At 42.4% G+C, this 16,135-nt stretch overlaps 2 protein-coding genes across 18 annotated transcripts in view; one reads left to right on the forward strand and one right to left on the reverse strand.

Moving 5' to 3' along the window:
* The window catches only part of LOC308472002 (acylamino-acid-releasing enzyme-like), a 59,168-nt gene that overhangs the window by 17,760 nt on the left and 25,273 nt on the right, over positions 1-16,135 (forward strand). For 12 of the 17 annotated variants that reach the window (XR_013983232.1, XR_013983233.1, XR_013983235.1 and 9 more), the window contains 5 exons: positions 100-180; positions 1,140-1,228; positions 2,018-2,208; positions 2,467-2,569; positions 3,103-3,209. Coding sequence is in view for 11 of the 17 variants with exons in the window: in XM_080996427.1 (XP_080852553.1) it covers positions 100-180; positions 1,140-1,228; positions 2,018-2,208; positions 2,467-2,569; positions 3,103-3,209 (571 nt within the window). In the remaining 6 variants the exon portion in view is untranslated. Of the gene's footprint in view, positions 1-99; positions 181-1,139; positions 1,229-2,017; positions 2,209-2,466; positions 2,570-3,102; positions 3,244-4,237; positions 4,394-16,135 lie in introns of those variants that run through there. The other 5 variants (XR_013983234.1, XM_080996421.1, XR_013983237.1 and 2 more) reach the window with 4 other exon arrangements.
* LOC308472027 (taste receptor type 2 member 8-like) lies at positions 9,855-16,129 on the reverse strand. The gene is made up of 2 exons (XM_080996499.1): positions 11,355-16,129; positions 9,855-10,151 (listed from the first exon to the last, which is right to left on the reverse strand). The coding sequence occupies exon 1, from the start codon at positions 12,898-12,900 to the stop codon at positions 11,989-11,991; it is 912 nt and encodes a 303-aa protein (XP_080852625.1). The 5' UTR covers positions 12,901-16,129; the 3' UTR covers positions 9,855-10,151; positions 11,355-11,988.

Raw genomic sequence — 16,135 nt, forward strand, 5'->3', positions numbered from 1 at the left:
GTGAAGGGGGTATATGACAGATCGGTGGTGCCTTGACTTCTCTGAACTCTTTCCCCAAATTGGGAGATGTCCTTTATAAAGCTGACATTCTGTTTCCAGGTGGCCCGCATGCTGTCTTTGATGCTTGTTGGCGTCCTAAAATGGCAAGTCTCTGCCAGTTGGGTTTTGCTGTGCTCATGGGTGAGTGCCAGAAGACCCCTGTCTCCCAAACCCACATACACTCCTTGCTGCTGCTCCTGAGGGCTTGGCAAGAGTGTCAGCACATGCATTTTACTGTGTGTCTAACAATCCAGTGTACAGTTGTGTATTGGATGGGAGAAGGATGCCTTGCTGAAAAAGAATAGCCATTTGACTTCTTGAAGGATGTCCTCAGATTTCCAGTTTCCTCTCAGCCCTCCCACCTGCCCCCCTTGAGAAAAAAATGCCATGAACAAGCCAGTAAGTTATTTCCAGGCCTGCAGAGCTGAGTTAAACTAGCCTTTTTCTGATTTATTCTTACTCCTTGAGAAATGACTTTGCTTGAGAAATACCTCACAGGTTTAGTATGCATTGTGACAAAAAGAGGGTGAGATTGTCTTGGTGTGTCCTAGCAGAAGTTGGGAAACAGAACAAGAAATTCCCTGTCAAATGGCCCTGAAGGGGTTTTATGTGTGTGAGAAGACAGTGGAGCCTCATTTGACCTAAAGCTAAGGGTATGCAGAGGCAGAATTTTCTGTACTCTGCAACCCAGGCAATGGCTTTCAATTCAGTTTCTAGGCAGCACTTAAGCCAGTTTCCTGGTTCAAATATTATGGCGAACTGGGATTTACCTGGAAACCAGGAAATCCGCTCTCAAGCCAGACATGTGCCAGGAGTAGAGAAGCGCTTGAGGTGAGTGCTTGTTTCCATTCCAACAAATCAGTTTATTGTAATGGCAACATTATGTCTAAACTGGACCAACGATATCCAGTAATTGTGCCATAGGAAACTGAAGGCAGCATATTGTCTTGCATGTGGTTTGTAACACTTCATATTCAAACATAAGTGTTCCCTGCGCTGCATGTTCCCTGTGCCAAGCACACCTCAGGGGAGCAGGAAAGCCCTGAATGTCCCTTGAGGACATAACAACTCACACTTTGCTTTGCCTTTTTTCTGGGCAGTGAATTACAGGGGTTCCCTGGGCTTTGGGCAAGCCAGCATCGAGTCTCTAATCTCCCATGTGGGAGTGCAAGATGTGGAGGACACACAGGTCAGCCCCTTTCCTTTCTTTCCCCATTCCCTAGGGTAAGGCCAAGCTTTGATGATAAAAGAACAAAGGATGATAATGGCACTGAGTATCAGTTTGCACTGCTTATAATAGCAGGCAACCCATTTCCCCTTTAGCAGCTGGTGGGGCTGCATGGGTGGGGCTCTGTCACTGTCCTGGCTTCCCAACACCATGGGCTGCTGCAGCTTACTGAAGGCTGAGGGGTAAGGAGTTCAGCGCATAGTGGCAGAGTCATTGAATGGGCTCACAGTGCACCATGCTACAGGGTGGGAAGGAGAGGTAATCACAAAGCCCACCTAAAATTATCTATAGGCTCTGCACACATGAAGACTGTTCCTTCTGTTCAACTCCTTTCTCCCTTTCATCTCAGCAGCTTGTGAGAAGTCATGGCAAAGCCATACCTGCCAGCTTCACTGATGGCATAGATCTTCTTGGTCAAGTGTGAGATATGTTTTTGAACAGCAGAACACCTAGACCTTGAGCCCCGGGGCGCTAATGGGACAGCTCTATACAGAGACATCTGTCCGCATCTCTCTGCCAGCATCCCTCAAGAAGACATACTCTGTCTTGTGCAATCAGTTGATGTTCACTGAGCTTTGGGGGATGAAGTCAGGTGGGGCCGGGGAATCACATGTGAGAGTAGATATGATAGGCTACAGGCTCAGGATTGAGGGCTGCCTTCCCCACTCCTGTTGGTTGAGCCTTTTTGGAAAGAGGTTTGCACCAGTCCCTGCAAACATACATGACTTTGACTTATTTCGGCTCTGGCAGCTGGCAGTGAAATTGGCATTACGGACGGAACCTCTGGACCCAGACAGAATTGCTTTGCTGGGAGGGTCTCATGGTGGCTTTGTCTGCTGCCATTTGATTGCCCGATACCCAGAGATGTACAAAGCCTGTGTAGTCAGAAGCCCTGTCATCAACATGGCCACTCTACTGGGGACCTCTGACATCCCTGACTGGTAAGGAACTTCATTTTTTTCTGCCTTGCCCAACCCATTTTCATTCACCCATCTGCCATGTCCCCTTCCTGTGTCAGTTTGAGCCAATCTCCCTAATCCTCACTATTCAGGTTGCATTCACCCTCTCTTCTTCTCTGACCCCATTGCCCCACTCAACAAGGCCACTTCTACAGCTATCTGAAAATAGTTTTTTGTTTGGCTCTTTGGTAGAGCTGAGGATTGAGGGCATGATGCTAACGGACTGCATCGTTTCCATAGGAGGTATGCAGTGCTAGGTCTGCCATACTGCTTTGAGAGGATTCCTACTGAGGAAGACCTGATTGCCATGCTGCTCTGCTCCCCTATAATTCATGCTGCAAAGGTAAGAGACAGTTAGCAGAACTGTTCATTGGATGTAGCATGTGTCCCTCTAGGAGGTGCCGTTTTTTGTTGGGTCGTCCCCCAGCCCACCCTTTGTGCCATATGTAGGGCTCTGTGTATTGCCCCAGTTTGGCACCAAAACTGTACTGCTGCTTAATTTGCATTTGCAGTATGGAATTCAGCATCCTGAGAACCCTTATGGCTGAAGACAGACTTGACTGTACATGAAAAATGCTTCCTGATATTTGAGCAGCCAGAAGAAAAGCTAAATAGGATTTCTGGCGTATGTGTGCATAATCTCATTGTCCTTAATGGCAACAGGGATGCCCTTGACTATATCTATAAATAGCAGAAGCCAAATAGGCATCTAGGTTCCACTGGCTTCATTTGCATGGTCTATATAGTTGCAGGGTTCTAATTTTCTTGGCACAGCATTTTTATTTTTTACTTTAGTGAAAAGGCAGATTTTGGTACTTGGCTCCAGGCAAGAAGCAGGGCCTTGTTTTTGTTAGTCACACACTCCTTCTCCTACAGGTGCACACACCGTTACTGATGTACGTGGGTGCCAAGGACCGTCGAGTGTCTCCGTACCAAGCTCTGGAATATTACCGTGTGCTGCGAGCCAGAGGTATCCCTGTGCAGTGAGTTCTCATCCTTTGCCTTCCACATATTTGGGTTAGCAATCTTCACACTTTTGCTTGAATGGAATCCCATGCCCGGTAGCTGAGCTATTCTCTCTTCCAGAATGTATTGAAACAATCAGTGTTTGTAGAACACAAGTCTCTCGCAAAACTAATCCAAATCTGAGAGCATGCATACTTTGAGGAGTGTGTGTGTTCCTTGTGCAATCCTTCTGTTCCCAAAACATGCCAGGACCCTTCTTCCAAGCTTTTCACATTGCATATGCATAACTGCTCTGGTTTCTCCTCAGTGTTGTTCCTTATGTTTGGCCAAGGCCTTCTCTTAAATATGGAGAGTGAACACACCAGGGAATTAAGGTTTCTCTATATTTGACTACAGTACGCTTGGAATCACTGGCTTGGTGGCTGTTGGTGGAATAACACCCTCAGTCACTTCCACTTGATGTTCATGAAGCTTCTGAGCCCTTCCTCGGTTTGCTGCCCCATTCATCTTGAGGTGGTGAAAGTGATTACCTTCACACCCTTCTGGAAAAGTGCATGGAATTGAATGGGGAAGCTAGAAGAGTAATGCTTCTCACTTCCTCCTGTATATGCTTAGACTCAGGTCAGTACCTGAGCAGCTGAATGGTAAGCAGAATAACTAAGAGGATAGGAGAGGAAGGAAAGCAATTTGGGAGTCTAGGAGGAGGACAGTGGAGCAACTGGTGGCAGGTGGAGGGAGGAGGCAGAGAGGTGAAAATTGGGTGCTGCAGGAGTCAGTAGAGAAAGAGAATTAAGTGCCAGAGAGCAAAGGCACACATGTGTATTTGCAAGTTGGATACAGTAAAATTGACCCTCTTGAAATGATATAATTTATTCTTAAGCATCACTAGCATCATTGTGTATGTCTGCATTGACTGAACCATGAAAATGACAGCTCTGGAACTTTCCAGTCCTTCCATGGCACAAAACCATGGATTCAAGGCACAGATCATCCTTGGAATTCTAGAGGATCAGCTTTAATTCTACTGGATCTGATTTTTACCCAGACCCCATAGGAAAGCGAAGTCTCTCTGTGTGTGTGTCTGCGCATCTGTTGTGAGGGGAAATGATTTGAGAAGGTGACAAAGAGAAAAGAACAACTGGAGGGGGTGGTGCTGATGGCATTCTCTCATAATTCCAAATGTTCCCAGAGGACCAAAAAGGTTGGTGACTCCTGAGCTATGCCACCCTTGCCTCCTTTTGCCCATTGTGTCCTGCCTAAATGAGGTTTCTTATCAGGAGAAGCAGCAAGCTAACCAGTAGATGGTGCTGGTGCTTCAGTACCTACCCTTTCAGTCAAAGGGGAGAAATTCCCTTTATGCAAAGTGTACTAGGTACACTATATTATTGCTGCTTTGATCAGTTTTCACTCAGTTAAGCAACTGTCCACACTTTGGATACTCCTTAAGATCATTTTTTGCATGTCTGTGTGGCATAGTTTCTTTTAAAATTGTAGTATCAGGAAAATGATGCAATATGTAACAGATCTAAAGTTGAACAGCTCTGTATCTGGAAAGAGTAACTTCAGCATCTAACTTGCATTACAAAAGAGGCTAAATGGACAGGTACAAGATAATCTGTTAGTGCTAGAAGCACATTATGGAGGACTTCAGCAATAAATATCTGTGGCTGGGTTGCAAGGCATCAATACCAAAGGGAAGTAAGGACTGAACTTAGAGAAGATATGGAAGGATAAAAGAAAACATTTCAGAGTTACTTTTCTATATGGTAGCTGTGTGGAGACATTTTGGTCATAAATAACAGTATAAGGCGGGGGTGGGACTTGGATGAAACTACATTTTATAATCTGTTCTGTTTTTGCTAACCTGTAAAAAAGGCCATGTACAGCTAAAGGAATTGATTTCAAATAGTGGGGTTGCCAGCCCAATGCCCACAGGAATCATGGTGCCTGCAAAGACTGTAACTGGTGCTTACAAGCAAGGTCCCCAGACTCTGAGCTTCTTCTTTTTTAAAAAATGAATGTCTCTAACCCTCCTAGAAAGAAGTTATGGAGCAAACTGGGGAGGTACCCTTCTAAATGATTTCTGTAAAATGAGTGAGGCTGGCTTCTCCTGCTTGTCATTGTTTCTAATTATTGAAGTTAGAGCTGTGATTGATAAGTGAGTTGTTTGAGCACCAGGCAGCAGGAATTGCTGGGGTTCTAAAGAGCTGCTGTGTCCCTCACCCTTTTAGTGTACCTTTCCTGCTCTGTTTTTCTAGGAGTCCTTGGAGTGCCTGGAATCTCCACTATTTGCCCTACTCTTTTTCCCTGTCAACCAGGATGCATTTTTCCTGTGTTGATTTTGTCTAAGATCACTGTTATTTTCTGCAAATAGTACTACACAGTAGGCGAAGCTAGGTGTTAAAGAATCCCCTCCTCAAATAGCAAATGCAAAACATTGCAATGAACCTTAAGACATTTCTGTAGGTGCGGGAACTGTTGTCCAGGCACTCGTTTAGAATTAATTGTATAGTTAGCTTAAAGTACAATGGTGTACATGTCTTATTCAGAAGTATTTCTCCTTGTGTTTAATGGGGCTAACTCCCAGGTAAATAGGTGCAGGATGGCAGCCTTGGCTTTGGTTTAGGATTGGCATGGAATAAAACAGGGTTCTTGATCTGTAACTCCACACTGAGTTCCCGTGATAAATTTGAGGTATTCTGCTAGACCGGGGAGCAGCAATGGCTGTACACACTAATTTTGTGTTACATTTGTGGCAGCCATTTTGTGACAGGCACCCTCAGCACTCTCAAAATTCAAAATGTGCTCAACTGGTCCAAAGAGGTTGGCAACCCCTGTCTTATATGCTAATTTACTACAAAATCATGGTATGCAAAATATTGAGGAAAGGCTCAGATACTAAACATGACTGAGCGGGAATTGACAATTTATTAATAGGAAGTAATGGGGAAGCTTACAAGTTATATAGGGGTTAATGAAGGGAAGGAAATGATTAAGAGACTTGTTCAGAACTGGAAAAAAATGTACGTTTTTTATTGGTATAATAAGGCACATACTTCAGGAACTTTACATTTTTTTACTTGACATGGACTCACAGCTGTCCATGGAGGCGCAGGTCAATTCTGTATCCAGGGCAGCTGTCTACCAACTCCACCTGGTACGCAGGCTGAGACCCTACCTGCCCGCGGACTGTCTCGCCAGAGTGGTGCATGCTCTAGTTATCTCCCGCTTGGACTACTGCAATGCGCTCTACGTGGGGCTACCTTTGAAGGTGACTCGGAAACTACAATTAATCCAGAATGCGGCAGCTAGACTGGTGACTGGGGGCGGCCGCCGAGACCACATAACACCGGTCTTGAAAGACCTACATTGGCTCCCAGTACATTTCCGAGCACAATTCAAAGTGCTGGTGTTGACCTTTAAAGCCCTAAACAGCCTCGGCCCAGTATACCTGAAGGAGCGTCTCCACCCCCATCGTTTTGCCCGGACGCTGAGGTCCAGCGCCGAGGGCCTTCTGGCGGTTCCCTCATTGCGAGAAGCAAAGCTACAGGGAACCAGGCAGAGGGCCTTCTCGGTAGTGGCGCCCGCCCTGTGGAACGCCCTCCCATCAGATGTCAAAGCGATAAATAACTACCTGACATTTAGAAGACATCTTAAGGCAGCCCTGTTCAGGGAAGTTTTTAATCTGTGGTATTTTACTGTATTTTTGGTTTCTATGGAAGCCGCCCAGAGTGGCTGGGGAAACCCAGCCAGATGGGCGGGTACAAATAATAAATTATTATTATTATTATTATTATTATTACATGCTGTAACAAGAAACAGGTAGTGAAGTGCAAAATCAAAGTATGGATGTACTATATAGCGTGGAAGTGTTGCGTAGCCTAATTATGTTATTAAACTTGATATGCATATGCGTTGCATTCCTAAGTAAATTCCAAATGGCGGCTGCAGTACACAGTGGAAACCATAGTTCGTTTTCGGTTGCACTATTATGCCTACAAAGTAGGTTGCAAACTTTCAAATCTTGTATGTTCTTTCTCAGACATAGCTGTTTAGAGGAAGTCTTTTTTTAAAGACTGTGTTCCGTTTTATAGCAGAAGAGCTGAAGGGAAACAGAAGGGCGATGGAAAGGGTGGCGCAAAGACCACCCCTGTTAGTACAATCAGTTTCCTATATCCACAGGCATCAGAATATAGTACAGTGGTACCTCGGGTTACATACGCTTCAGGGTACAGATGCTTCAGGTTACAGACTCCTCTAACCCAGCAATAGTACCTTGGGTTAAGAACTTTTCTTCAAGATGAGAACAGAAATCGTGTGGCGGCAGCGGGAGGCCCCATTAGCTAAAGTGGTGCTTCAGGTTAAGAACAGTTTCAGGTTAAGAATGGACCTCCAGAACGAATTAAGTTCTTAACCCGAGGTACCACTGTACATGGTCCACAGATAATATAACTGGTGTCCCAGAACATCTATTAACATCTCATCCTGCAGAGCAATATGGTTCGTTCTTACAAAGCCAAGTAGGTTGTGGAACACCCATGATTTAGCAGACCTATTTTCCCATGCCTAGGCCAGGCTGTAGGATCACCTGGAGTAGCCAGAAGATGAAGTGATGTCTGAGCTTTGCCCTGAAGGGGCAGTTCAGACATCATTAGAATTGCTAACAGAAAGCCGCACAAATGCCTTGTGCTTCTACTTTTTCATGTTTTCCAAACATCTCAATATAACAAACCTTTGGCTATCACAGCCTACGACTTACGTCAACCGCGACTAATGGTTTTCTAACTTTTTTTCTGATTTTGCATGTTATTTTAATAGTTATTGCTATAAAATCCAAATCCTAAATAAACTCCTTCTTAGTCCTTTTTCTCAATAATTCCTATAATTCTCCTTACAAAACTTTTTGCAACCCTACAAGCGATGTCAATTGATTGCAATTGTCTTCCAAATATATCATAAATTTCTTCCAATCTTTCAGGAAAGTCTGGTCTTGCTAGTTCTGAATTTTCCCAGTTAATTTTGCCAACTTGGCATAGTCCATCAGTTTCATCTGCCACTCCTCTTTTGTTGGTAGTTCTTGCTTCCATCGCTGGGCTAATAGTATTCTTGCTTCAGTTGTTGCATATAAAAACAATTTTTTATCATGCTTGTAAATCTCTGTACATAATTTTCATTATATTTTCCTTTAAAGCACTGCTGGCAGTGAAATTTATTCCCTCTTTCCATAATTTCCCCCAATCTTCTAATTGTATATTATGACCAATATCTTTAGCCCAGTGTATCATAACTGATTTAACGTCTTCATCTTTCAAATGCCACTCCAGTAATAATTATACATTTTGGATAATATTTTAACTTTGGTATTTAACAGTTCTAATTCAAATCTCAATTCTGTATATCCAAATCCATTTTTCTTTTTATCATCTTTAAACATTTTGTTAATTTGCTGATAATGCAACCAATCATTCACAAAACCTTCAACTTCCTCATAAGGTTTTAATTTCCATTGGTTATCCATCTCCACTATTTGTTCATAGGTGGCCCAATTTTTATTCATATTTTTTTCCCACACTCATTGACTCAAAATGCATCTATACTCTTAAAGGTAAAGGTAAAGGGACCCCTGACCATAAGGTCCAGTCGTGGACGACTCTGGGGTTGTGGCGCTCATCTCACTTTACTGGCCCAGGGAGCTGGCGTACAGCTTCCGGGTCTTGTAGCCAGCAAGACTAAGCCGCTTCTGGTAAACCAGAGCAGCACATGGAAACGCCGTTTACCTTCCCACCAGAGCAGTACCTACTTATCTACTTGCACTTTGACGTGCTTTTGAATTGCTAGGTTGGCAGGAGCAGGGACTGAGCAATGGGAGCTCACCCCATCGCGGGGATTCAAACCGCCGACCTTCTCATCAGCAAGTCCTAGGCTCTGTGGTTTAGACCACAGCACCACCTGCGTACTCTTAAGAGGACTCAATTCCATGAAAGGTCCTGAATGTAGAGCCTGAGCGGAACCAAACTTAATCTCTCTCTCTCTCTCTCTCTCTCTCTCTCACACACACACACACACACACACTCCAAAAGCAAAAAGTTAGTACTATCTAAAAGGTCCAGTCCCTGCTCAACCATACTGATTGTTCAGAATTGTGGACAACAGCAAAGGCTATCCCCAAGTATACAACATGCTTACATATATGTTGACAGGATTTTGTAAAGTTGAATATGATGTAGTGTCACATGTAGGAGTATGCCACTGTTGCTGAAATGTGATTGGAGCATGATAGAACAGAAGTGTAGGCAGAGAACGGGGGGCATTATTTGGAGAAGCAACTGCTAGCAGCAGAAGGCAGATAAAAAGTTAAGGACTATGGCGATCACACAGGGTCCCCGGACGTTTAACGGTCTATTGATCCCTGTGCCACCACTGTGCTCGCTTCCCCACTGCCACCAACCCGTTACTCTCGGGTAAAACACTGAGTCCAGACAGTTGTTAAAATTGAATCAAATAAACAAGTTTATTTTATAAACATTAACAAGTTTATGGTTTCTCAGATAATATTCCTGTCAGTATCTTAACTTTAGTTATCTTTACCGGCCTATACCTTTCTAATACCTTCTGACTGATTATCTCAACTGTTTGGCTGACTCCTCTTAACAAATTCTCTCTCTCACATCAGACTAGCCCAACCCACAGACTTATCCTCTCTGTCTCTTCTAACTCCAGACTGTCTTCTCAACCACCCTAACTCTAACTAACTCCCTTCCCTTGGGTTCCCATTGGTTAGTCATTTTACAATTAGTTAACCCTTTCCTTATGAACCCAGTATGATGTCACACACCTAGGAGGGCAAACGCCACAAGGATGCAGTGGGTGGGCACAGCATTTGCTAAAGAAATGATTTTTAAAAGTCCAAAGCAATACATAGAATTATCACGACTATACAAGCATTTCATCTGTTTCTTCTTTTCGTATGTGTCAATTGCTGCAATGTCTGTATTTCAAAAACAATTTTTTTAAAAAAAATAATTTTTATTAACAGGCCAATCACATCACATTATCCAAATCATATTAGTTCCAAATTATACAGCCAAATTTTAAATTTTGTTGGGGGTACCCATACATCAAGCTCCGCACAAGTCCAAAACTCCGAACGAGTCCAAACATCACTTATATTACTGCTTTAATTAGACAGTTCTATCCAGTTCAATCCAGATAGTCCTTTATTACTTTCTTTCTCTTCTTGTTGTTCTCGTATATTCCTTTCTTTGCGATCTCTGATAATTTTCACAAGCAGATTGAAAACAGGCATCCTCTGTGTGGGTTTTGTACTCTCCAAAGATCATATCGCTCAGGGACAGCCTCTGTTCAATGCTTCCATAAAAAAAAAAATTTAATCTTCGGTCTGTCCTTTACTTTTCTCAGGCTTGCCAAATAAATCAAATGAATCAGGAGGCTCTGTCAGGGCAAGCTTGCGTTCCAACATTCCTTCTCTTTCGAATGATCCTGATTCTCCTCCCCCTGTCCTTCTTTCTCCAGCAAGCCTGTCTTGGCGAGACGCCATTTTTTAACTGCGTCATAAAAATTTTCCTCTTTCTCACCGTTCACCAATCCTCTCTCCTGTTATAATCCATCCCACACAGTTCTTGAATTCCTGCTTGTGATTAATAAAAACGCAACGATCTTATTTCTATCTGGGGTGAAGGGTTATTAATATCACATCGTGCAAAGAAAAAAAAGTTTTTTCCTCCACCCCCCCTTCATTCCAAACATACAGTCTCCTAGTGGTGATTCATCAGAAGATTTATTTATCCATCCGTCACTCCCGGTCACAGAGATCCATTAATCAGCAGTCTTATCTCTCGAACATTACTTGATGTATGCGCTTCAGCTTCATTCCAATCGTATGTTTCCAATTATAATTCCGAGCTGAAGCTAACCAGCACGCGCTAATTGGCATCGGCGTCAGGAAGATCTGACTTAACCGAGGGCTCGTGCCAAGTGTTCGGCGCCCCCATCTCTCGGATCAGGGGGTGCATTGTGAACGCCGCTGGCAAGGCAGCGCCCCCCCGTCTCCTGGGGGGGTAGGAAGACTGCATACTTCTCATAGCAGCCCCTTAATTACCTCGTATGGGTCAGAGAGATGTTATTGTCGGCCATCTTCCAACGTGCCACCTGGTGGTCCCCCTGTATTTCAAAAACAATTTGTAGATATCCTAATAGTCTGAAAACCTGAAGGTCCACAGTTGTGAGTTTGCATTAACCACAGTTTGAAAACAGTGACCCAGTGTTGTTACCTATGCATCATTTCAAAGATAGAGTATGATATGTTTAAAATGCCATTACAAAGTGTTCAAGATTCACAGGATGATGGGGGGGCACTATTGGATTGTTGTTTTATTTTTATTAGGTATTTTGTGGTTTTATATCTTGATTTTATTCTGTGAACCGCCCTGAGACCCCCAGGTATAGGGTGGTATAAAAATTCAATTAATAATAATAATTAATAATAATAATAATAATAATAATAGAATCATTCAGTCAACCAGTGCTAGAATAAAGTTCTCTTTAAAGTGGATGAGCTGTTGAGGATCAGATTAAATTTGAGGTTTGCTTGCTTGCTGACTGGAAACTGTGGGAAGCAAAAGATTGAAGCTACCTGTCACCATACCATAGTCCCAGTCCAGCTTCCCCATGCCCTTCAGTGTCAGCTCTTTACCTTAAAAAAAAACACACACCCAAAAAAGCAACCTAGGGCAAACTACATGACAATTATGACATTTAAAATACCTGTGATATTTTTTAAGGCTTTGCTCCTGAAAGAATCTGGGTAGCTGCCTGCTTGAGTTTGGGATTAACAAACACCAGGAGGATACCATGAGCAGAGGGGCACATTAGCTGCACCACTGAACACATTATTGAACCAAATCTCTGTTCTGATTTTTCAAAGTATCGAAATACAAGCAATAGGTCTGCTATGTAAAAAGCGACATAAATGATCAGGAAGGAGAGCACTGTCGCAGCTGCCTTGATATGAGCTTCTGTTTGGCGGCTCCTGAAACTGGCTCCTTTACCTGTCATATTGCAGATATGTCTGCAGAGCGAGGCTACAACCATGATGGAGCAAAGTAAAGTCACAAGAAGGGGACAGCTTGAACAAGTAATTAAAAAGAAGAGTTGTAAAGAACTGCCAGTTTCTATCCATGAGTGTCCTTGAGTCATGTTTGTTACGTTGGCTGTTGTGGTGTTCTGATGTTGCACTGAAATGTTATGAAATGCATAGACAGAAAGGAGCAAGGAGGCAGCTAGAGATACTGCAAGAAGCCAGGGCACCAGGTGTGATATCCTCAGCTTGCACCAAAGGAAGAGGGAGTGGGTGCTGTTCACTATCTTGATGCAATAGAAGACGCAGAACCAGGCAAGGAGCCAGTATCGGAAGAATATGACACAGCATGCAAAGACATGAATCATTCTCATCATTATGTGGTTGAACTCCAACTTTAAGTAGAAAATGATTATTGCTGGAATCATCAGAACTGTGACACAGATACTGGACGTTCCCATGGACAGAAGAAGTTGTTCCTTGGCATCGAGGGTCCTGCATTTAGCCCATTCAACAACCATCACTGCAGTTATAAAGCTATTGGAGATGAACCCACAGAGGGCCATGTCGATTACAACCACCAGAAAGGCAATGATTTGGGAAGAAGGCATATTTCCGGATTCTTGCAGATTGCTGTATAGGTAGTCGTTTGCCAGCCAAAGTTGTTGAGTTCAAATGGAGGGTGCAAGTGTGGTAGCAGATCAGCGACATGCTTTTTAATGCATTGGGAACTATGCAAATGAAGTGTGCATCAAACTACCAATTTCCATAATGCTTTTATCTGGGGTAGTGGTGTTGATACTAACTATATAGAAGGGCTTCCTATCACACAACTTTGTATGTATCAGGATTGCTGCTTCAATTTGGTGTTTATGTGAATAAGAAAGTTAGCCATAGGCAACCCCTTTGTGGCCCGGATTTTACTGCTCACTTTAAAGAATAACAGGAGCTAGAAATACCGCCTAGGAATAATCCGCCTCTGTAAACCACATTTGGAAGATGTTAGCTGGCTTGCTTACCCTCAGGTCCCCCTCATTTTGGTTTCCAGGAACTTCACAGCCAATTCTTATATTTGCTCCCAGATCATAAGCAAATTCTCAGGCCCCAAACCAAAAGCTTGTACAGCCCTTGTCAGTGCAGTTTACCTTCCTAGTTCCTAGCTGCTCATCTCCTCACACGCTCCCCCGAAATATTGTTTCTTCTTCATGATAAGATGCACAATGGATGAGGCAAGCTAGAAACCAGCATGGGACGGTCATAGTAGCAAGGCTGGCTCAGAGGCCTGTGGTAAAACACTCTTTTACTTTTTTAAGCTTTACCAGAAGCATTTCTACTTATTTGGAGTAGTGTATAGTTAAACTATGGAAGCATATATTTTGGTGACCAGTTCTCAGCTGATTTACTGAATAGGCTGAATGCCTATTGATGCTTAAATCAACCTCAACTCTGCACTGTCCCGTAGGACATGCAAAATGTGAAACAAGCTTTTAATACTGTCAGGTGCTTTCATTTCTTCTTTTTAGTTTTCCCCAAAGGGCCTCAATACTTGTCATCCTGAGTAAAGAAATTTACAGTGCTCAAGGATGCTGTCCATGCCAAGATCTTATACTTATACTGAGTCAACAGACACAGTCCAACTCAGTTTACTTATTGGCAGTTTTTCTCACCCACCATTCACTGAATATGTCTATTTGAAAGTTAATCCTATTACGTTATATGGGCTTATTCTTAGGTGGGCATACATAGACATCTAGGTAATTGATGTGTTTATCTTTCAGATTACGATAGGCTTTTTTTATTCTTTTGTGCAGGAAGGAGAAACCTATAGCCTCCAGATGTTTCTGAGCTACAGATTCCATCAACTAGCTTTGTTCAGGGGTGATTGGGGGTGTAATTCAGCAATATCTGGAGGTTCACCACACCTGCTTAAAAAGCACTTAGGTTTGTTTACAACTATTTACCGAAAGTGAAATGTAAATATGGGTCCCTGATAAAGCACAGTGGTAACTATATCCATTCTTTATTTGCATTCCTGTAATTGCCGCTGGGGATTAAGTAGACTTAAGGTGACAGCAGATCATCTATTAACTATGAAAATATTGTTAGGGAAATGTAATGGATATAATATCCCTGTTTACGCTGGATTCATCTATTTTAAAAAAGAGAGCCTTCAATACAATCGAAACCTGGGCTATACGGTGGGTGATACAAAACTGCAGATTTGACAGCAGATATAACCAGCTATTGCAAGAAAATAGGAAATAAGGCAACAGCAACATATCATCTCCATGTAAAGACCCACCCAGTACCTTTAAAAAGAGGCCTAAGCCAAGACGTTAGCTTACCACCTAAACTACACTCACCTAAGCTATTTACATTCACCTTGGAAGGTGTGTTAAAAGCTGCAGTGGTAAAAAAAAAAAAAAGGAATCTGTGTTAACAGAAGATATCTAAATTTTCTATGATATGCAGGTGTTGTAATAATGAAAAGTCGACAAGAACTACAAGAAATGCTGGAATAACTGAACAAAGAATCAAATGAAAAATAAAAATATTTCTTTAGACTCAAAAGCTAAAGTGTTCAATACAGTGGTACCTCAGGTTAAGAACTTAATTCGTTCCGGTGGTCCGTTCTTAACCTGAAACTCTTCTTAACCTGAGGTACCACTTTAGCTAATGGGGTCTCCCGCTGCCGCCACACGAATTCTGTTCTCATCCTGAAGCAAAGTTCTTAACCTGAGGTACTATTTCTGGGTTAGCGGAGTCTGTAACCTGAAGCGTCTGTAACCCGATGTACCACTGTATGTGCATATTAGCTGTGATGTGTTATGAAGAACTGGACACACAAAGAAACATGAAAATTTAAAGAATAATACAACATGCCACGGGACTCACAATGTTAGGAATATCATTAAAAGATAGAAAAACTAATAATTGGGTACAAAAAAGACTGAAAGTTGTGGTTGTAATGGAAAAGGCCATGAAGCTAAAGTGGGCAGATCATGTGGCCAGAGACGATTCAGGCCAATGGAATAAAGCAGTGTTAGTATGGTGACCCTACAGACCACCTATGTTCTCTAAGAAACCAGAAATATTTCTTTTAGGCATAATGACATCTGATATTAAAAACAAAATAAGACCGCAGTCCATGTATGCAATCACCACCGCCAGGAATCTAATAGCCAGAAATTGGAAAAGGGAAACACCACCAACCAAGATAGAATGGCAAGCTAAACTGGTAGAATATCTAATGTTAGCGGAAAAAATGGAACCAGTGAGAGGAGCCTCAGAAAAGGAGGTAGACAAAGAATGGAAAATGGCGAGAGAATATCTCCAAGGATACTGCAATAGTAGAGGCTTTCTGACATTAGAAGAATGAGTAACAACATATGGTATTAATACAAAAAACAATAATGATGAAATTAAATAATGTATATAAGTAGGAAGACGATGTTTGGATCTAATGGTTACAGCAGGAAGAGTATTATGGACTTAATCGGAAGTGTTCACATTTCTTTTTATTTCTGTTTGTTCCACTGTATATAGGCATGTTAAATTATATGTAGGTAGCTACGATTAATTGAACTGGAACATAGATTTGAGCAGTTTGTAAACTTAAATGCTACCTTTTTCCTTTATGGGAAATCCTTTGCTATTTGTATTTTCTTTCTGGTTATTATTTTCTTTGTTTATAAACTCAATAAAGATAATTTTTTTAAAAAAAAGACCTATGTGATGGTTGGACCATCCAAAACTAACAGCAGAGCTTATGTGGATGCAGGAAGCAAACAACAGAAAGTGATGGAGAGAACTTGAAGAGGGGTATATCCAAAGATCAGTGGAGGT

Source organism: Podarcis pityusensis (assembly GCF_964106645.2).
Source record: "Podarcis pityusensis genome assembly, chromosome: 2".
Taxonomy (NCBI): domain Eukaryota; kingdom Metazoa; phylum Chordata; class Lepidosauria; order Squamata; family Lacertidae; genus Podarcis; species Podarcis pityusensis.